Below are 22,853 nucleotides of genomic sequence, written 5' to 3' on the forward strand. Positions count from 1 at the left end.
AGGAAAAACATATGGAGCATGGCGTGTTTTCGTCCGTTCTGGCCTTCGCTGTAATATTACTGCAGGGTATATCACATTACCTTTGTTTAGCTTGAGTGAGGCGCACGCACGCACGCACTAACGCACACACACAGTTACAAACAGTTACACACACGGTGGGCCAGTCACATTTAAAGATGAATCGTCCATTTCTCCATCTGTGATTTACAGGCTATTTGGGTTGCATTTCATAATTATGTCAAGAATAGGTTTACTCTCGATCAAAGGTCTCAACCTTTTGAACACATACACAGACAGTTTTACCGAAATAGCCAAACGGTTAAGTGACACGGCGTCGTGTAACAAGGTGTTATTGAAACCTAAAATTGCTTGGGGGGCTGCATTTTTCATTATTGAGCTGTACCTTATGTTCAGGCCTGTGTGGCAGCCTATATGAATTTACCTCATGGTAAAGTCACCTTAATATATGTTCTATATATACGTTCTCGTTCAGTCAATCCTCAAATTAAAAACGTGTCATTCGGTCCTACCAAGATAACGATATTGCAGTAGCCTACAGGGGCATTCATTATATAATTAAAAGCCATCAGTCGCCGAAAACACAATGACACCATCCAATCGCTTACCTGCCCGACCTCACCGACACTGGTAGATCCGTCTATCCGTGGTCGTTTGCACTCCGCCCCAGCTAATTCACTCAAGGTGGCTGCTGATTGTGCGTCTGGCTCCGGGTCTCCTCGTTTCATCCCCCGAACAGGGGCTGCGCCTCCAGCCGGGTTCGTGTGTGCTCCGACTGTTGTGTCCATGTCCCTTTCCCGGTCCATGATTCCCCGGGTAACGGGAAGCATAATTGAAGCGACGTCGGTCGACATTAACATTGAACGATTCTCCCCCCGTATCTATTTTACCTAACACCCCTTCCCGTTTTAGCGTGTCCCCTCTCTGTAATGTAGCCTAACCTTTCTTAGATGCAACGTTAGCTCTCTCAGCCCCAATAGCCAGCTCAGTAACCTCCTCTCTTCCGTTCACACTGGTTTAATTCTGTGATCTACTGAACAACATGGAACCGTATTACAACGTTTTATACAAAATGTCAGATTTTAAAGAATAACTTATCCATTAGCCACAGTACACGCGTGATTGCTTATCGGTAGGTTTGCATTATATTAAATGGGCTAACTATGCATTCATTTTCCCTATCTAGACGCCAAGAAAAAAACTGCAAAGACAAACAGTTCTACTGATATTAGGTTTCGGAATAATAATTCCAGTTTTATGCAACACTGTAGTCACTTAGTCAAGGCCTACACTGTTTGTTAATTAGCTATATAGGCCTGGACGTAATTAAGGTACGGATTCAATCCAAACAACGTGCTAGGAATAACACTTAAGAGTCTCCGCGGCATTTGTCTGTATACATTTATATATTTTATTTTACCATTACCTATTCATAAATAGCTTGCTTCGTTTAAAGCCTGCGTAGAACAATTAGCTAGTTATGGCAGGATAAAGGTAGACCCTGAATTCAACGTAGCCTATGAGTCATCGGCAACAATCTGTACGATTCGTGTCTACGCTAACAATGAAATAAACTCGCTGTATTGTTCGATTATGGCAAGAATATGCATTAACAAAACAGACGGATTCTAACCCCGATCACAAATGCCCATCCACCCACGGTTCTTGATTCAGCAAACCGAAAATAGTCTTTCAAAATTCCAAACAAATCCGTGCGCCTTAACTGAAAAACATCTAAATGTGGCTCCTCCTAATTACACATTCCGCTACTTCGCCATCTCGTTTTCGATGAAGGGAAAAAATCTATTGTTGGAAATGACACGAATCCCGTTTCTTGGTCATATATTATTCCTCTCTTCTCCCGTAACAAAATAACTCCCAAGATAAACAAATGCTTTCTTTTTATTTCAGTCTCCTTGCTTTTCTCGCCTCTTCCAATCCGTGTGGTGTTCTCTCCGAGCGTGTGCGCTATCTTGTAGCCCAAGGAAAATGATTTCCTTTCTGCCGTGTATCTCCAATTCCCCCTCCTCCTCCTCCTCCTCCTCCTCCTCCCCCTTTCAGTTCTCACCCTCCTCTTTCTCCTTAACACACACACATGCACTTATGTTTTAATAAGATATTGTAATCATCCGTACAAAATGTGGAAAGCGCTTTTGATATGGCAAATATATGTAGCCATCACAAATATTATACTGTAATCTATATTTGCTGCTATGAGTCACATTCTATAATATTGTCACAAATGTATCGCTGTGATTTTGTCGGGTACAGAGGGCGCTAACCTTAGTTCTCTGCTAAAAACTGAGCGTTTTATACACCCAGATTTAGGAAAATAAACATAGTTATGCTCCCTGTCATCCTTTCGACCCCCCCTCTGCCCGTATGAATAGAATATCGCAACAATTAACTTCAGTTTAGGTCAGATGTCGGGCTGTATGTTATATGGCTAATAATGGTCGGGAGGGGGAGGGGTTAACAGTAGCCGTGACGGCCTGGTAAAGGGGTAGGACAGAGTCTGGCGTCCGGAACTTATATCTCGTTTTGTCACTTACATTAAATAAACAAAATGTAAAATGAATGAACAAGTACAAAATACTAACTAAAATCTATGGATTTTTAATTAATTTCCTTTTTAGTGCTGCAGCGAATCGCGCCGGACTGTGTAGGACTCACAAGCGGCATGAGGTTCGCTTGTCATGGTCGCTCCGGTATTTATGCGACCCCTGGTGGTGATAGAGGTAATTGTCTGTTCCTGCACTGTGTGAGCAAACTGTAAAAGCGTCCTGCAGTGTCTGTCGGTCGTTTCCTTTTCTTGGAGATTCGTGAAGGACATGTGCGAACCATGGCGTCGCAGGGTTTGATCTGAAACGCATCCATGCTCCTGCACAGGAAAAGGAGGGCGGGATCTCTCCTGATCACAGCTTACCTGTCTGTGTGCTGAGCTAAAAATGCAGAGACCTCATATCAGAGTTATGAATTTGCTCCATGGCTTACGCGAGAAGCGGTCACCATTTTAGAAATCATTACATAATTAACTCTTTAAATCACTAAACCAATTTTAGGCTTATATATTATATGTCTTGGGGGATAATTGTGAGACTGTTGTATTTTAATTATCACATAAAATTAATCAATCAAAGTCCTGAGGTTTTTGACATTTGCTATTCCTGTTCCAGTGAGAAACCATCAAAAAAGTTTCTGATTTTGCAAATCTGTGCATCATAACACCACTCCTGTACAGTTCTGTTAATTCATGCAGATCCATCTTACTCATACTTGTTCTTAGTGGTAGATACATAATATTGTCCCCAGTAGGGAAATTTGACTGACAATGTCATTAAAATAGTATAATAAAAATATAATTACTGTCATTATAATTTACAACAATTAAGCAGCACTGGCTGGAACCATTAACCATGAAAAGACACAAAGAACTAGGAGAAACGCTCCAGCAGTGCGTGGTATTCAGAGGAGGATATTGCAGAGGATGAGAGATTTTACTGTGCGTGTTGTTTTTTCTCTATAGGACTTGAAAGTGTCTCTCAGACAGGAGAACTTCACACTCCCCACAGAGAAGATGGTCCAAATCCATCAGTCAATTTCCCCCTTGCCTTAGAATCCATTTCCTGCACAGCAGTAAGAGATCTCTGCTGCCCCCTAATGATATTACTGAATATTGCTGTTTTTCCCCCTGTTTGTTGGAGCAGTACTATATGACACTCCCCCCTCCCAACCCTCTGCCTGCTGTGTTTAGGTGCACACTCCCTCCTCCTAACTTCATACCTACTGTGTTCAGGTGCTAACTCCCTCATCCCAAACCTTTGTCTGCTGAGTTGCAGTATACACCCCCCCCCCCTCACAAACCTTTACCTGCTGAGTTCAGGTACAAACTCCTCCCTCACAAACTTTTACCTGCAGTGTTCAGGTACAAACTCCTCCCTCACAAACTTTCACCTGCAGTGTTCAGGTTCAATCTCTCCCCTCTCAAACCTTTACCTGCAGTGTTCAGGTACAAACTCCTCCCTCCCAAACTTTTATCTGCAGTGTTCAGGTTCAATCTCTCCCCTCTCAAACCTTTACCTGCAGTGTTCAGGTACAAACTCCTCCCTCTCAAACCTTTGCCTGCTGTGTTCAGGCACGTGCACCAGGAAGTGAGATGAACCTCACCCTTCTGTGTGTGTCCTCTCTGTGTTTATGTTTGGCTCAGGTCCATTTTCTCCTTTCACATCCCCTCTCCTCATAAAGTTCACAGCCCTTGCCCTCAGTTCCATCCATCTTCTGACCGCAGGAAAAGCCAAATTCCCCAATTCTTCCCCCTATTGGTGAAACCTGCCCAGAGCATAACTCAGAAAACCAAAAATGCTCTCACTTAGTTACAGTGATTTGAAAACTCCAGCATTATAATGAGTATTTCTACATATGCTGTGTTTCTTTTACAAGATGTTAACTTTTTATTGATCTGTTCTCCTCGCCCATCTCATTTTGGTTCGCACAGACAGAATTTCATTTGAACTGTGTAAGTGACTACAAGTTTGGGATGGGGTAAAATGGGTTCTTATGGGAAGTGCTGTTTTACATCCCCTTAAACACACCATCTGTGGAGTAAATAAATTATGCATACTTGCCCTAGAGAAATCCTCACTCATCTGCTATTTGTGGCCATAGGACATGAAATAGCCCCTTATGCATGTTGTGTTCTGCTCTAGATCAGAACGGTCAGATGGTTACACCAAGCGTGCGCCCTGGTGGAGTCTTGCTGTAGCACTGTGTGGCTGACACAAAAGAAACAGAAAAACACGCACGGACAAACAAGCAGAGAGACGTTGTTTCCCTCGTTTGTTCTGGGTTCGTTCTGGGGAACAGCAGAAGTGTGAGACTGAACCCTACGCCAGATTCTCTCAGACGCCCAGTCCAGCTGTCTGTTCTGTCTGTGTCCGGGGGTTTAGATGGTGTCTTACACCTCAGTGTTTGGGCTGCTGAGGGTTGGTCAGTACTTTCTGAGGCTGGGGCTAAACTATCAAAGACAGGACCACATGGTTTGCTGATAGTGACCCCCCACGTTGGCGACCCCAGTGCGCTGGCGGCGTGCCACTTAGCAGTTGGGCTTCACCTCTACAGGCCTCATTAGCTTTCTCACCCAGACTGTCCATTTTCAGTATTCAATACATCCCTGCTCTGAGACAACTGAAACATCTTTATTTGAAATCTGTCATTTCAAATTGAGCTTGGCTTATAGTGTGCATGCAGGTTGATGTGGAGCAACTCCACGTAGGGAATGCATTTGTTTTGGTCATCCATTGTTTAATGTAATGGTGGGACAAGTATAATTGCTAAAGAAAAAGGGTTTAACAGTTGCATATGCTGGCTTTGATTCACTGCTTCCAGTTGGAGTTCCACGTGAATAAGAATGATTATAAATTGTAACTGGCCAATGGATTATTAGTAAAGTCCATTGGCAGAAGTTGGACAGAGTTAAATTGCACCAGAGAGAGGAGCTAGTCAGGCTCACTGTAATGAGCAGAACAGGTGTTGCTACATAGCCCAAACCACACCTGCCACTTCACCCCTTTACCTCTATAATGGCCTCCAGGAGAAAGTACTACCTGCAGCTGGAAATAAACCTGTCTGTTTTACCTGACTTCTCCCATCTCTAAGTTGAACTGGTCTGTCTGACAAGAAGGGCTTATGACCTTCAGCCAGTTCCTGTGGGCCATCGACATTCCACCGCAGTAATTCTCCTCTTCCTTTAGAGGGCAGCATAAACACACACAGCTGCATTTAATTTCCCACTGAGAAAGAACTCTGAATAAATATGATATACATATATTATTGGAGGCTTGTTGCAGTAGTAACTTATTAAAATATATATGTGTTATCTTAGTTTCCCCATCACATGGGTCAGAATATGTGATAAAATCAGTAAGGTGCCCATGTATCTACACGCTGCAGGAAGCATTATTCGGGCCCAATCACATCACCGCCGCACTACTGTTTAAACCCATTGCATTCTGGGTATCATTAATTCACACAGCTGGATATTTACTACACAGCATCAGCCTCACATGGAATCCGAGTTGTGACAGCGCATTAGAGCTGGAGATTGTGGGTGTCAGTACATTTAGTCAGCCACAGCCTCCCACTACAGTAGCATGTTGGCCTGGTTACACACATATTTCTTCTGTTTTATTTCTGTTGCCGTTCAAAGGGCAGTAGAGATATTGTGTGATAGTAGAGATGTAGTCTCTAGTGCCTGGGTGTCGGTTTCATCCAGTCATATGTTTAGCTGATGTTCAGTTTAGACTAAAGTCTTCCCAGGGATGGTTATGTATCTGTGAACCCCACTGGTCTATGGTCTGCAGTTCCATCAGAATGTATTCTTCTTCGTGTCTACCGTGGATTCCTGCCATTCTAAGCTGTCCTAAGGCCAATCAATCTCCAGATGGCAAAATAACCAAGATACAACCATTACATTTTACCCGTTATTGAAATCTAAGCTATTATCTTTCTCAAATATTGAAATACAAAAAAATGACTCCGTTCTGTTTACAGAAAGAACCTGAAAGCAACTCAACTCTCTGTTTTTCAGCTTTTTGCAATGGTACTTTTTTAACAGAAGATGGCGATGTTTATTTGCTTCATGCCCCAGTGGGAATTTCCATTGGAGTTCAATTTAAAATAAGTGGATTTTTTTCCACAGCAGAAGGACATCGCATGCTCAGTTCCAATAGCCTTTGTGGTCTCACGCCCAAGGGAATAAGCCCACCGAAGGCATTCCCCTGAGTGTACACCTGAGCTCAAGGCAATTTTTTTCTGAGCATCCCAAAGGCAGATGCTACAACAAAACAATAATTTCCATTTGGGAATTTGTGGCACATATGAGTATACCATGTCAGAGCAGGATTCCTAAAATTGTTTTCAATACATATATTGGGTTTCTATGGATGATGTCAAAATATTAAGAAAAGTTGCAAAATGTAGTTTAGATATTTTTTTAAAAAAGATAAAGATAGTGGTATCACAGAAAATGCTGCAAAATGCTGTACCCCAATGTTTTTAATTACACAGAGAATACATACACAAAGGTAATGCCCATTAGAAACAGTTCAGTTCAGAAAGGAAACTGCTTGAGATAGTTGAGACAGTTACTCAGAAACAAATGAGCAAATAAAAAAATTTAAAAAAAGACAAAACAGGCAAAAGACAATGTTTAAGCGGACAAAGGTCAGTTTCAGAGGAAAGCGCTCCGTGCTCACGGGCCGGCGTTCGCGGTGAGCGCGACGGCGCGCGATTGGCCAGCGCTGGCCCTCTCCGACCCGCTCCATTAGCGGCACACTTACAGGCGGCCTGAGTGCCTCAGCGGCTCGTCCAGCCTCGCGCTTCATTACAGCGGGGAGCGCCCGCAGCCGCATGCTTCTGTCTTTATGGCCGAAGGGGTCAGGCAAACAGATGCTGGGAGACCCCCATCAACCGCCCCTGTCCCTGAGGCAGAGTGTGGTGGGGCGCGGAGCTCCGACCCTTTTAGTGGGCGGCTCACCCCAAACAGAACTCAATGGAGTTCCTTATTCACTGCGTTCCACATTCAGCTCTAACCGGTCTGGACCCCATACAGGCACACACGCACACCGCACACACACACACCGCGCACACACACACTGCACACACACACACCGCACACACGCACACACTGCACACACACACACCGCGCACACACACACCGCGCACACACACACTGCACACACACACACCGCACACACGCACACACTGCACACACGCACACCGCACACACACACACGCACACCGCACACACACACACACTGCACACACGCACACTGCACACACGCACACACTGCACACACGCACACCGCACACACACACACACACACTGCACACACGCACACGCACACACGCACACTGCACACACGCACACCGCACACACACACACGCACACTGCACACACGCACACCGCACACACACACACACCGCACGCACACACACCGCACACACGTACACCGCATGCACACACACCGCACACACGCACACCGCACACACACACACGAACGCAGACGGCTTCCCGCAGTTTCCTGTGCCACAGATAAAGCCTCGAGGCTTTTAGAGCGTCTCCTCCACTGGCGGAGAGCTCCGGCGCTGAGTCGCCTTCCCCCTCCCCCCCTTCCTGCTTCGAGTCAGGTACTAGCACTTCCTGTAAATATGGCTCCTGCATTAATGATCGGTGCTGAGTAAGGGACTGTCTCGAAACGCCGTCTCTTTCATCAGAGTCAGATGCAGGGCAACATGCACAAGCTGGTCCTCACACTGCCTCACCTGCACAGGGCTTTACCACCCTAGAAATCACACACACACACACACACACACACACCTCGATTGGTCGCATTGCTCCGGGGATGCAGGGGAGGGATGGAACAGCCTTGCGTTCGTGGGCGTTTACACCTCATTTATGTTACCACAAAATGACTGCAACATTACCACAGAAATAAGAAATGGATATCATGAGCTGGTGCGCTAAAACTCTCTGTTAGGTGAGTGTTTGATCCTACCCATGAATCCCCAAAACCCCTTAAAATAAGGGCTGATAATGGGCCAGGGCAGGATGCCTAATCCAATGGAGATTAGTGTGGGCCAGCCAGGCTCAATCATATAGATCTGCAGCTAATCTCCCCATAGTTTAAAACCATTTATTCAAACACATAAACCATGACAGTTATGCTCAAGTCACCCAGACTGTGAGTGCAGGTCTTCATCATAATAAGCTGTGAGCTAATACTCTTTAATAGTATTAGATCTTGATTGTGTGGACATCCTATTTCTAATAAACTGGCAAAAGCAAAAATAAATATATTTGTTTTTGATGCTTTTTTATTAAAATTTTGGGCCCATAAAAGCTCAGTAACTGGGGTTATATCTCCATGTGGATATACGGACCATAGCGCGTTGAACTCTCTGAGGGTCAGTTTTGAGATCCTGTGGCCATGTGCCCCAACCCCAGAAGTCGAAGCGGCACGCTATGTACCGAACGAGATGTTTCTAAAATGCATGAACACAAGAGCAAACCATGCGAATGAAGGGGACCGTGAAAATGCGGGTGACTGACTGAAGGTAAATATGGCAAAGGGAGGAGATTCCCTGGGGGGGTGATCTGGATTAGCCACTGTTCTCCATGTACTTTCGCAAAAACCCACAGAGACCACGCCCCGAGCCTGGAGAGACCCAAGGACAAACGCAGACCGCTGAGCGGAATTCAAATCCACGCCTGCCGTGGCCGTTCGCCACAGAAAGCTCATCATCAGAGATCATCTGCATCGGTTATATACCACTCACCACAGATGGAGAGGACGGTCTTTTGTGGGAATGCAAATCGACATGAACAGGCTCGCACATTAAATTTAAGAACAATTGCCATTCATCCTCTAATACAACCGGGATACACACAAATTACACAATCAAAGGTCTGCACGTGTTTCACGAATCCCGTGTTATTTTTTTTGTAGGAACTTTTATTAAGAACAAAAGTAAGAAGAATTTAAGTTTTTGTGAATGAGGCCCAATGTGCTCAACAGAAAATGAAAATGTCAAGCATGCGAAAAGAAGATAAAAGAACAATGAAAGGAGATGAAAGCAGAGTAAGGAACAGAAAAGTCAGGTAATTAATTAAAGTCAGATAAAAAAATGAAATAATTGTAAAAGATTAAGACTTAAAAAAAGAATAAGGAGGCACTTAAAGTAAAAGCGGTGCTTAAAAAGGCAAGGTTTGAGATGACAAAACATGTCCGCAGATGCAGAATCTCGTAGACCGTAGGTGTCAAACTAGTCCTGAAGGGCCGCAGGTTCAGCTGGTTTTCATGGTGTTTTGGCACCAGTGGTCCATTTAAGTCACTGATTGGCTGAGGAATCCCCACACCTTGTTTTTATTGGCAGCTGATAAAGGAAACCTCAAAAACCCGCAGACACTGCAGCCCCCTTGGGATTCAGTTTGACTCCCCTGCCGTAGACCCACCAGAGGTCTGTTTCAAAGGCTAGGGCTGCAGAAACTGAACACACCTTCCAGATCAAGATGTCACTCGGACAGGCTGGAATGCATGTGGACACCTGCTGGTCAGACGGTGGGGTGGTAAGACAAAGAAAAATGTCATTGGCAGACCGATGAAATGACAATATGTGAGAAGTGATGACAGGGCTGAAGGATTTGGTGTAGAGGGAGATGGGCGGCAATTCAAGGACGGAGCCCTGGGGTACACCTGTAGAAAGGCTATAGGCCGTTCATACTTTGCTACCCAAGATGACCAGGAAGGACCATCCAGCAAGGTAGGATGCAATCCAGACAAGAGTTGTACTGCAGACCCCCACTGCAGACAGAGAAGACAGGACAATGTGGTGGTCAGCAGCATCAACAGCAGTGGAGTGGTCAAGAACCCAGAACTGAGGGAGGTTGTCCAAGCAGAGCGAAGCATGATCTATACTGTAGGGTAGATCCTTCAGCAGGCTAGTGACTGTGTGCAGGAGGCCAGTGACAGTTACCCCCTCCAGTTACCATCGCAATCTAGTTAGCATCAGCAAAGTGTGGAGCAACATACCCTCCTCTGGACCCCAGACCATGTGAAAAGTAACACCATGTGGAATATTGCTTTTGCCGGTACATTATTACAGTTGTGCCAGTAACTATCCACCTGAGAAAATGTGCTATCATTTGTTAGTCACGTGAACAAAATAATAAAATGATTTGTTGCCACTTTAATTCTTGCTCCAATAAATTGATGATATGAGCAAGGGCATTCATGTTCCTCTTTGTAATGGTCATTACTGGCTGCCTTGAACTAGGATTGAAGCAAGCAATTCATGCAATAAAAAATTGTTTTTGTCATCAGCGAAAATTAGGCAAGGAAGTTAAACTCATATGCTCATACTGAGAGAAATGGCATGCCACTGACTATCATTCACACAAACCTGGCATTACCCATAGCACATTCTTTGTGTTTTGTAAAACGGATGGTAGTCATCTTTCACGACTATTCAAAACAACTGGGGAAACTGGGGGAAAATACCAACATAATATTTTTACACAGCGCAGGTGATTTAGTAACAGTTTCTAATGTATACATTCTGTTCCAGAAATGTAGCCTAATTAAGAAATTACAAGGTGTGATGTGTGTGATTATATGAAAATATGGTATTAATAACCATCCAGAGAAAAAATATATAATTGTAGCTCGATTGCCTGCGCAAGCCCTCCCTTCCTAATTTGGAAAGAAATTTCGCTCTGCGCGAGGGCAAGAATGGGATAATTTGAGGATACTAATCATGTGCTGTAAGATGGGAGGGAGTTGAAAAAATGCAGCCCTTTAAAGTCGCACTGTTCTGGCGACGCAATTCTCTCAACAAGAGGAAAGACATAGTTCAAAACGAGCATCCCGCCCAGTTGATCTGATCGTTTCAACCAAATAAACACACTCGGGCGCGCGCGCACATACATACATGCATACATACACACGCACACACAGGACGGAAAAATCGACTGAGCAGCGCAGACACACAACTAATACAGCATCAATCGGTCCGCACACTGCAGCACACGCCAACCCGGACTTATCCATCTCCACACTAACTGGGAAAAAATAGATACATATATATTTAAAAGAATAAATGTGCCATATTCTTCGTCATCATTAGTTTTATTGCGGAAACGGTGGACGCTACTTTGAATCTGGACCTAAATACATGCTGAACACTGAAAGCGCGAAGGCTGGGACGTTCTGTAATCGTTTATAAGGGAGAGGGGCGGAAAATAACTGCGTTTCCCTGCAAAACGAAGAACCTCCAGACCGTTCCACTGCACCAGATCTGTAGCTACAGGTACATCGGTGAGGTAAGCGAGGTAATAGCAGGAACCGACTGGGGGGACTTGATTTATTTGTGTTGTTTCCTCCTTTTCATTGTGGCCATTAATTATGTAATTACAGCATAATTAACGTCCATCAACGGTTACGCGCATGTTTTTTTTTTTTTTTTTGCAAATGTTTGTTTGAGTTACGCAAATTTAACTGAACTGCGGGGTAGCCTAGAAAATGCACTATGTCCTGATCTGTGTGTGATATTGGGTAGTTACTGTTTGTGTGGCACTTGCCACTCTTCCTTCACGCTCTCGGTTTTCATCCGTACGTCGAAATGAATCATGTTACATAAACTTGAATTCCTGGCTCGCCTCAGTCGACCCTGCTGCGTGACGGACTCGATTCCCGCGAAGCCCACTCGTTCACACTCTCACACCTCCTCCGGCCCTCCGCGGATTTTCATCGGTAATCTAGAGATGATAAAATGTCTGGAGATTCAGATTTTCTTTGTTTCCCCAACTATGTTTCCAGGAAACATTTCTCTCTGGCACACGCACAGACACACATATAGACACACCATATAATATAAGCATCGCCCGGGATAACAGGTTAATAGTGTTGGCTACTTAAATTCGTCGTATTCGATGAATCCTTATCATAAGAAGCAATGCAGTAGATAACACGGCAGTTTCTGCGCTGTGTAGATCGCACCTTATCTCGCGGGACTAATAACACAATTTGACAGAACGAATCGAGTCTTCATTTGGCTGAAGTGAAGGTGTCTCGCCGATCCTACTCAATGGCCAGCTCACTGTTACCGGCATTCAGGGGGACTTGCGTGAATATAGTCTGCTTGTAGCAGACGAGTGACCGACGCGCTACCCCTGTTCCCAACGCGACCGTATCAGCATCCACAGTGCTGCTGCGTTCACATCGGCTGTATCGCCCATAGCAACTGTCATTAAACAATTACTTTTCGAACACAATAGAGCGAAATATCATTACCTTACGCGAAGCAAACTGAAAAGGCGCCCTGACTAAGCCTTGAAAACGCATGCATTACAAATATAAAAATGATAGGGAAATTAACGCTTTTTTTGCGACAGAGAAATGTGTAGAATAGCCCAGAAGAAAGTGATCAAAAGTATATATTGGCAATTAAATACATGGAATTTAAGTAATTACATTGCATTAATTAAATCGGGTGGTGAAAATGGTACGGTATATTCCTGTTAGGAAAAGTTTACTGGAAAAATCACGCCACGCACGGACACGGACCCAGTCGGCCGAAAGGAAGTGAACGAGAGTTTAATCTCCCGCTGGATGCTCTAGTAGTGACCTAAATCGCCTCGCGACCTACTTTCGCATCCCGGAAGTGGCACTGAAAGTTTGTCACGTCACAGTTTCACATATCCCAACAAAGCCAGTCTATAAGGGAGACCAGGGACTAGTTGTAACATTTTTTTTTTACAGTTTTCACAATACCTCAAAACTATTTACACTAGAACTGCCAAATTGTTACATTATATACTAATGTGTCTCTGCTGCTGAATTATTATGTTTAAGTGTTTCCATAAGAAATGAACTGGTTTCAAAATCTGTTTCAAGACCATTACTCCATTGTTACAACCACATGACAGGGGCAGTTGTAACATGTATAAAATATATCTTATAAATCATACACACTCTCAGCACATTATTTGTTGATGAAATCTTATTATTTGTGACTGAGTTGTTATTTTAAGAATGTGTCTTATATAATGTGCCTTTTCACAATACACAACCACTTACAGCTTGATAATGCATGGATGCTTAAACTGAAACTAATCCAAAATTGTATGAAGTGCAAACCTTTTTGAGTGCTTCAAACAAGCAAATACACAGATGCCAGTTAAAGGTTTTAATTCATCTGTGTTTTAAGAGAGTCACTGAGTACTTGGTTCAGGGACAGTTCTAACAAGTGTTACAGCCATTCCTGTATCTGAAACCATTCTTTATCCTATTGAACCTGTTCAACACTGTTAGTTTGATGTACATCAGTCATAGTGTTTTCAACCTTACCGATCAGTGATTCTGAAAGAAAAAAAAAAACCTTTTTGTATTTCTGGACATATATACATATTTCTGAGTAGTATCCAAGAAAATGCATTCGATAGAAAAGTTAATTTTATATTTAAAAAAAAAACTTCTGTTTATGCTTTCCTTAGGGAATATGATAGAGGGTTCATTTTATGAATGCAAGGGAAAGTGGCAATGATGTTTACAGGGTGTGTTTCATCACTCTAGCTTATTTAAGTTTGGAGATATTTAATATGTTACAACTATCCCTTGTTACAAATCTCTTTGATCTAATTAGTTGTGTGTACATGCTGTAGCTATATGATGATGTAGTTAAAGCTCAGGGTAGTGTTCACATTGAATTATGGAATGAAAGCTGTATTTAAATTAATTTATCTTTCATTCTTTTTCATAAGCTTCATTAGTGAAAAAACCGCAATGAATAGCTTGGTGGAAATAGCTAACAGCGCAGACAGCAAGTTTGTAGTCCTGAGATGGACAGAAATGTTTGTTGCTGCAGGATGCAGATTGTTTGCTGTGAGTAACAAAAAATAAAGAAAGGTTGGCAGGATAAAACTTCTCCTACCACCATAGCCCCAACCCCACGTTTGACCTGGACAAAAAGTCATCACATATTTTATGGGTTTTTTTTTTTTTTTGTTTTTTTTTCCTGCAGAGAACACTGACCGAAACACCTGAAGCTGGATTTGAGCTGCTTTGTGTTTGGGGAGAGCGTCACCTTTCACCTGCCAGTCTGAGACGCAGAGCTCATTTTCTCCAGAGGAACATTCGGTAATAGCCTCTGGGCTCGCACCATGCAAATTCACATCCTGCAGGAAGCACTTCTTTTGCAGGCTTATCCTGGTAACGACCTGCTAGTCAGTGAAAGCAGAGGGGGGAAAACACAACAACACAAACACAAGCCTCTGAAGTCTCACCTCAAGGTAGTGGCTATTTTCTGGCCTGATGAGACAGCTTCAGTTTTCGGGGGCAAATCTGACTGAAGTTATATGAGGGAATTGACAAAGTTGACTCTTTTGGGAAGGCACACCCCTGTCCAGCTAGGCCCCACCCACTTGGATTGATCTGGGCGCTGGTTACTGCATACTGTTTAGTATGTGACATGCAGTTTGTGAAAAGTAACCTCCATACTGTCTTCCAGTGGCACTGAAGAAGTGTCCTAAGACATCTTTTCCTTGTAGTTGGCTTTTAAATCTTGCACTGCCATGCTCATGCATTTTTGAAGTAAAACGTCAGCGATGCTGTGCCTCATTTCTAAAGCGAACCTGTGCATCATATTTATGGGGCCAAAATGTTCATTTACTTCCTGAAAAGTATGCTCTCAAATATACTCGAAAACCCAGAAGTAAGTATACCATCCAGGGATTTTAAGTACACTACACTTCAGCACTACTATTTTTAGAGAAAATTTCCCTATATAACAACTTTCTCATCCAGCGTACTCAACAAAGATACTTAATAGTCTCTGATGCAGACAGAACCCTGCTCTGACCCAGTCTGTAAAACACTAGTAGGCAGTTTTGCTCTTGTCCTGGAAGACGTGTGTGCTGGTGGGTCAAGAAGGGTGCCCTCCAGCACTCGGTCAAGCCACCCTCTGCTGTGATGTAGCGACAGCACTCATCGGCACTGCAGCTCCACCACTTCCTGTGACACAACAGCATACCAGCAGCAGAGACTCATATGTGTCCTCTCCATTATGTGCAGGTGAGACGTGGGCGAGACACAGGTGAGACGCAGTCATGGACGAGATGGACCTGCCGCAGATGAAGAAGGAGGTGGAGAGCCTGAAGTACCAGCTGGCATTCAAGAGGGAGAAATCCTCCAAATCCGTCACAGAGTAAGTGGCTCTCCTCTCTCACTTGAGTATCATCACTGCATGCTTTAGATGAAGGTGAGTGTAGCTCTAGTAATAGTAGTTAATGAACAGCAGGTGTGGTTGAGGTAATAGTAGCAGTGGCTGTAATATGGTTAGAGGTAGCAGTAGTAGAGATCTAACAGATCCTTGCTACATATATATTTGAAATGCTTTAACCCTTTAAGCACCCAAAAATAAACATATATTTTAAGCAATATTCCAAGAAAAAACATCTATCGTATGATTGTATGTTTTTGGGTAGTGAAATTTTTGTTGGAATTCTCGGGAATGTACAAGAGCGATTTCAGTGATGAAAGTGTTGAGACAGCACAGTGCGGTCCTTGTCTGTGCAGTGAATTGAGGCAGTGACTGTTAGCCCTTGCTAAAAGCCTAATTCCCCATGGGTAGAATGTTTTAAAGGCATATTATGCAAGATTTTTAGCCTTGCTGTGGTCCTGTGTTTACAATCGAAGACCCTCCTCCATCCTCAACCCCACCCACTCACGTCCATTTGGGCACAAAACACCCTTGAGCGCAGAAAACACACAAACTCAGCATTGCATTTCATCCCCTAGGTGACCTTCAGCTGATGCCATCAAGTAAAAGCAATTCCAAGGTTGGCTCTGGTTCGTGAATGAGCCCTGTCAGCTTGTAGTGTCACATCACTGTACTTCTTCACCTCCACCATTGCAGTAGCTAGCCAGCAACAAACATGCCACTGAAACCTGATCACACCCTCACAGGATCTGTAGCCACACACACCCCTCCCCAAACAGAAAAGAGAGGTATGTCCAGAAATGTCCAAAATGCTTTTTAGGAGATGAAATACAGGCAGAGGAGCATGGATTTGGCAAATGTGCGCTAAAACTGAGATTGGCAGTAAATCAAAAATATAACTGAGTATGGTTATATAAAAGTTCTGCATAGTATGCCTTTAATGTTTTAATGTTTACCTCACTTCAGGAACCTCATTGTTGTTCCTGTGCAGCTCTGTAGGCTCTCTTGGGCTGTGTCCCCCACTGCTGCCTCGCTGATCCCAGATCTGTTATTCCTGGGCTATGTCCTGCATGGCTGCCCCGCTCCCTACTAATCCCAGATCAGTTATTCTTAGCTTGCGTCCCACCCTGCCGCACTGCTCCCTACTAATCCCAGATCAGTTATTCTTAGCTTTCGTCCCACCCTGCCGCACTGCTCCCTGCTAATCCCAGATCAGTTATTCTTAGCTTGCGTCCCACCCTGCCGCACTGCTCCCCACTAATCCCAGATCAGTTATTCTTAGCTTGCATCCCACCCTGCTGCACTGCTCCCTACTAATCCCAGATCAGTTATTCTTAGCTTGCGTCCCACTCTGCTGCACTGCTCCCTACTAATCCCAGATCAGTTATTCTTAGCTTGCGTCCCATCCTGTCGCACTGCCCCCTACTAATCCCAGATCAGTTATTCTTAGCTTGCATTCCACCCTGATGCACTGCTCCCTACTAATCCCAGATCAGTTATTCTTAGCTTGCGTCCCACCCTGCTGCACTGCTCCCTACTAATCCCAGATCAGTTATCAGCAAACTCCCCGGCGCACAGGCCTCTATTCCCCCTGCACACAAGTACATGTTCCCACCTGTGCCAGAGACCTCAGCACTTATAATGTGGCCACCCATCCACTTACATTCAAAACCCTTGCTTGCTTTTCTCAAGCTGCGCATTAAACTTAATCACAATTTTCACGCCGTCACCAAGCTGCTTCAGGTCTCTGGCCTGTGACCTCACTGCTCTCTCTGATCTGACAGCTCACTCAAGCTTCCAATTCATTCTGACATTTTCAAGTACATAAAGGTTTTTCTCAGCATTAAACAGACATACATACACACACACACACGCACACACACACACACACACATACATGCACACAGAACACCCTCATCATCCTTAAAGTAGCCTTTCTCACGGCCAGTGTATGATTTCATGTGTGCAGTGTTTCATTTTCACAATTTCATTGTGGTTTCCTTGACGCGTGACAACCCTCTTCTCCTTAGCTTAGTGAAGTGGATTGAGGATGGCGTGCCAGAGGATCCTTTCCTGAACCCCGAACTGATGAAGAACAACCCCTGGGTGGAGAAGGGCAAGTGCGCCATCCTTTAATGGCCCCACTCCAACGCCACGCCGCACCCACACTGCCAGACGGTGCCCCTCTCTCACGGTGAATGTACAGCAGACTGTGTCGCCAGGGAAACTGGAAACACCACTTGCATCACCGTTCATATTTATTCATATATATATTCATATATGCAAACACATGCTCTGTATTCAGCTCATAGTTTAATCCAGAAAACAGTCTACTTGGTATTTCTTTCTGCTGCTGTCTGCACATTTTTATCTATGAATCCAAGATACAGATGTGCATGGCGTAGGCACACACACACACACACACACACACGCACATTATTCTCTCTCACACACACACACACACACACAAACATGTACACACTATGCTCGCACACACACATGCACACGCACACACACACACACACACACACATGCACACAGACACACACACATCCATACGCACACAGACACACACACCTGCACACGCACACAGACACACACACATGCACACGCACACAGACACACACGCACAGCGGAAACCGGTCGTCACCTCTTAAAGATTTTTATCTCAGATACATCAGTCCAATGTAAAAACATTGTCCTTTACAGCAGATAGGAGGGTTTGGGAAAGTTGAAATTCTTCTGTTTCTTAGTTATATTCTATGAAGGCACAATTCAATATGCAGTTTCCACCAGTGAATTACATTTAGGAAGTACTAAACAGGAGAAGATAACAACGTGGTCAGTTCATGTCTGCAGGTGTATTTTTGTATTATTAAAAGTGTGCTAATGTATAGTGACTTCTGCTTCACTCTGTACATATCTGCCTTATGTTACCAGCAGTTAAAGATAACAATGCACAGCATATTCACACTCACACAGCCCATTGCTTATGTACAGATAACAACCTGCTTTACTTATCAACTGCATTTACGGTGTATTTATTTATTTATTTATTTACTTATCTTTTAAATTAGTCGATTCATTAATCACACAATCTGTGGGCGCTGTCTGCTATAGAAACTTGCGATAAAATTGGAATTTTTATTTCATGTCTGTTCCTCTGAAGAAAAAAAAGAAAAAAATATGAAGACACCAGAAAGGGCCAGATCACCCTCAGATACTGCCTTGTACTCTGCTTCCTCAAAGAATGTATTTCTTGTCGTTGGAGGTCACTTGGCCACTGACTCCCTCATGAAAATACACATTAAAGTTAAAATCTGTCATTTAAGGAATACATTGTAAAATTCTTGTTAAATGTGTTGTTTGTAATTTGACTGTGTGTCTCTCCAGGGACAGGAATTTATGCACGTACTGTAGAATTTATTGCATTGTGAAACGATCTACAGGACACGTTAAAAATGTGCATACTCTATTTTGAAGTTGTGCATTGGAAAAGAGAAGCTGCATGTTCTGGGCTTTGGTAAATGTGTTTCTTACTGTTGGGATTTTGCAGCAGTTTGGCAGAAGCTGAAATGTGTTTCTCTCAGATGACGACCAGAGTAGTGTGCTGTGCTTGTGGGGCAATGACAACAAGATTGTCCTGTATTGCAATGTTTTGCAATGAGTATGGGGTTTATTTATTAATACTTATACATATACAGAACTCCATAATTTTTCGGGATTTCTTTTCCGTGATTTGTCTCTGTACTCCACAATTTTAGATTTGTTATCTAACAATTCACATATGTTAAAGTGCAGATTCTCCGCTTTTATTAAAGGGCATTTTTATACATTTCGGTTTTGCATGTAGAAATGACAGCATTTTGTATACATAGACCCCCCCCCTCATTTCAGGGAACCATAATTTTTGAGACATATTAATGTTACGTAAATGAAAGTAGTTCTGTTTATTACTTTGTTGCATATCCTATGCATGCAATGACTGCTTGAAGTCTGTGACCAATAGACATCACCAGGTGCTGAGTGTCTTCTCTGATGATGCTCTGCTAGGCCTGCACTGCAGTCATCTTCAGCTCTGCTTGTTTTGGGGGCTAGCTGCCTTAAGTTTTGTCTGCATAAGAAACGCATGTTCAATTGGATTCAGATTGGGTGAATGGCTTGGCCAGTCAAGAATTTTTGGCTTTGAAGAACTCCTGTAGTGCTTTAGCAGTTTATTTGGGCTCATTGACTTGCTGTAGAATGAAGCACCGTCCAATAGGTTTGCAGGTGTTTGCTCAAACTTGAGCTGGTAAGATGCTTCTGTACCCTTCAGAATTCATTCTACTGCTGCTATCAGCAGTTATATCATCAATGAAGATAACTGAGCCAGTACATGGCAGCCATACATGCCCAAACCTTAAAATCCCCAACACCTTGTTTCATAGATGATGAGGAGGGGGTGTGTTGGGTCTTGGGAAGTTCCTTTCGGCCTCCACACTTTGCTCTTGCCGTCACTCTGATACAAGTCAATCTTGGTCTCATTTGTCCACAAGACCTTTTTCCAGAACTCTGCAGGCTATTTTGGATACTTCTTAGGAAACTGTAACCTGGCCATTGTGTTTTTGCCGCTAACTAATGGTTTGCATCTTGCAGTGTAGCCTCTGTAGTTCTGTTTGTGAAGTAGTAGTCACTGTAGTCACTGACACATCCACAACTGCCTCCTGAAGAGGGTTTCTAATCTGTCGAACAGGTGTTGGGGGGTTTTTCTTCATTATGGTGAGAACTATTTGGTCATCAACCATAGAGGTCTTCCTTGGCTTACCAAGCCCTTTGCGATTATCAAGCTCACTAGCTTTCTCTTTCTTCTTAATGACGTTCCAAATAGTTGATTTTGGTAAGCCTAAGTTTTGATCTCTGTCTCTTATTTCTCAGCATCAGAACAGCTTCTTTTACTTTCATCGGCACAACTTTTGCTCCTCATGTTGACAGACGCCAATAACAGACTCTGAAGGCAATCAAAAGCCCAGAATCAAATTTAGATACTGAAAGCTCTCTTATAACTGCACAAAGGAAGCAACTGAAAACACCTGACTAATCAGGAATACCTGTGAAGCCATTTGTCCCTAATAGTGGGGAATATGTATAAAAAGTGCTATATTTTTAAAAAAAATGTATAAAAATACTCTAAGATTTTAATAAAAGCTAAGAATCTGAATTTTATCCACATGTGAACTGTTTGATTATAAATCAAAATTCGTGCAAAATCAAGAAAAAATATGTCTTTGTCCCAGACATTATGAAGCTCACTATATATGTTTTGTCTATATCTATTGTTGGTTTAGAAAATTATGCATAAGATCAAGTACTAGTTCACTGATGAAAAGCAATAAATTACAATTTTTTATTGTATGTTTTACAAAAATGTTTGTCATATTGAATAAAGCAGAGGATTTTTCGACAGACTGATGCATGTCCTTCTTCAGTAAGGTGCAGTACACATGCACATAGCCTTCCTCTCTCCTGTGACATCGAAAAATATGTCTTGGTGATGGGACAGTGTTAGGGTCAGTGTTAGTTTTGGGGCAATGTTAGGGTCTGTGTTAGTGATGGGTCAGTGTTAGGGTCTGTGTAAGTGATGGGCAGAGTTGGGGGTAATTTGTTAGTAATGTAAGGCATTACCTGAAAAATATAATAAATAATACATTTTTTCAGGTAACAATACAATGTGCTACATTTTGAAATTGTGTAATAAATATTGCTTTACATTTCTTATATTCGTAACTCATTACTCAACCAAATATTCTCCATTTTATGTGGTGTCTGAGATGCACACACCGTGAGTAAACTAATAGAATTATGACCAAGAACTCAATCGATTAATAATCCTCTTCTGAAAGTGGAAGTCAGTTGTCCCTCTTCAATTGCGCGGCATGAGCAAAAGATGTCTGCTGCACGTCCAGCATTTTGCATTTGGATGCACTATCATTAAATCACCTGAGGAAGGGGGCTGTTTATTTAGGTTATATGTTGTATGGGTATTTTCTGCTTCTGTTACTATGGTTACATTTGAAATTGTCATGAGCTGCTGAGCTGAAGGAGTTTAAGGAATTAAAAATCAATGAAAACTATTTTTCTACGTGTCGGTCTTGTCTGTTAATGTTAGCCTGATGTGCCCTCTTGAGGATTTGCTGGTTTCACATGTGAAATGGTCACTTCATAATAAGGAGTAGATTTGTCGGTTGCTAAAAAGTTAAAAATAATAATAATAATAATAATAATAATAATAATAATAATTGCTATGGAAAAACAATCTATAACATACTTTAACACAAAGTACTTTAATCAAGTAAGGTAAAAATTGGTTTAATAATCATAATTCTGAAAGGGGAGTCTAGCTCTGATCTGAGGCGTTTCTGGTCAGGACCAGAGTGCCTCTCAGTATAGTGTTAGATCAACAAAGTAACACAGCGAGCAATATAACACATTACCATTGTTGTAAAGTTATACAGTAATACAACACATTCCTTTTTTTAAAGCAGTAATGAGTAATATGTAATTATTACAATTTTTACGTAACGCCCCCAACTCTGGTGATGACACAGCTTAAGCGGCAGTGTTAGTGAGAGTTGAGGGGGAGTGATGTAGGGGGGTGGTGAGGGAGAGTTGGTCCTCTAGGGTTACCCCTCAGCTCCTTGCAGGAGAATAGCTCTGAGTGAGCTCTACTGTAGGAGATGAATGGTCTAGCAATGGTGAGGATACCTCAGTCTTAGCCAGGTTGAGCCTAAGATGGCGGTCCGGCATGAGATGTCCTTCAGGCATACTGAGATGAGAAGTGATACCAGAGTCTAAGCTGAGGAGAAAAGCTGAATATCCTCAGCATATAAATGCTATGAGAAACTATGGGAGGAGATTACAAGATGACCCAAGATACTGAATATAAAGGGAAAGTGGTGGGTGGGCAAGTATAGAGCCTTGAGGGACCTGTAGGAAGGTCCTGGGCATGAGCTCAGCCAGCATCCCAGGGAACAGTAAATGACCATCCAGAGGTGTTGGGTTCAAAACACTTAAGTGTCGTGCCT

General features: G+C 43.0%; 2 protein-coding genes across 5 annotated transcripts in view; one reads left to right on the forward strand and one right to left on the reverse strand.

The window, feature by feature from the left end:
• Nucleotides 1-2,041, reverse strand: part of LOC118216559 (RNA binding protein fox-1 homolog 2-like) — a 33,821-nt gene extending 31,780 nt beyond the window's left edge. For 2 of the 3 annotated variants that reach the window (XR_004763031.1, XM_035397835.1), the window contains exon 1: nt 627-2,041. Coding sequence is in view for 2 of the 3 variants with exons in the window: in XM_035397835.1 (XP_035253726.1) it covers nt 627-878 (252 nt within the window). In the remaining variant the exon portion in view is untranslated. The remainder of the gene's footprint in view (nt 1-626) is intronic. The other variant, XM_035397836.1, reaches the window with a different exon arrangement.
• A 9,315-nt stretch (nt 2,042-11,356) lies between these two features.
• On the forward strand, nt 11,357-19,127 carry LOC118216267 (guanine nucleotide-binding protein G(I)/G(S)/G(O) subunit gamma-13-like). Of its 2 annotated transcripts, none has more exons than XM_035397357.1 (4): nt 11,357-11,905; nt 14,596-14,711; nt 15,645-15,777; nt 17,823-19,127. In XM_035397357.1, exons 3-4 carry the CDS (start codon nt 15,680-15,682, stop codon nt 17,926-17,928), a joined length of 204 nt encoding a protein of 67 aa, XP_035253248.1. In that variant the 5' UTR covers nt 11,357-11,905; nt 14,596-14,711; nt 15,645-15,679; the 3' UTR covers nt 17,929-19,127. The 2 variants fall into 2 exon arrangements, with proteins under 2 accessions (XP_035253248.1, XP_035253247.1); XM_035397356.1 differs by having other exon boundaries at nt 11,357-11,896.
• The last annotated feature ends 3,726 nt before the right edge of the window (nt 19,128-22,853 follow it).

The sequence above is a fragment of the Anguilla anguilla genome, chromosome 17 (genome assembly GCF_013347855.1).
Source record: "Anguilla anguilla isolate fAngAng1 chromosome 17, fAngAng1.pri, whole genome shotgun sequence".
NCBI lineage: Eukaryota > Metazoa > Chordata > Actinopteri > Anguilliformes > Anguillidae > Anguilla > Anguilla anguilla.

Coding starts and splice junctions, on each gene's coding strand:
- LOC118216267 (XM_035397357.1), top strand. CDS start 15,680: ATGGACGAGATGGACCTGCCGCAGATGAAGAAGGAGGTGGAGAGCCTG. Junction 15,778..17,822: donor TCCTCCAAATCCGTCACAGA/GTAAGTGGCTCT, acceptor TCTTCTCCTTAG/CTTAGTGAAGTGGATTGAGG.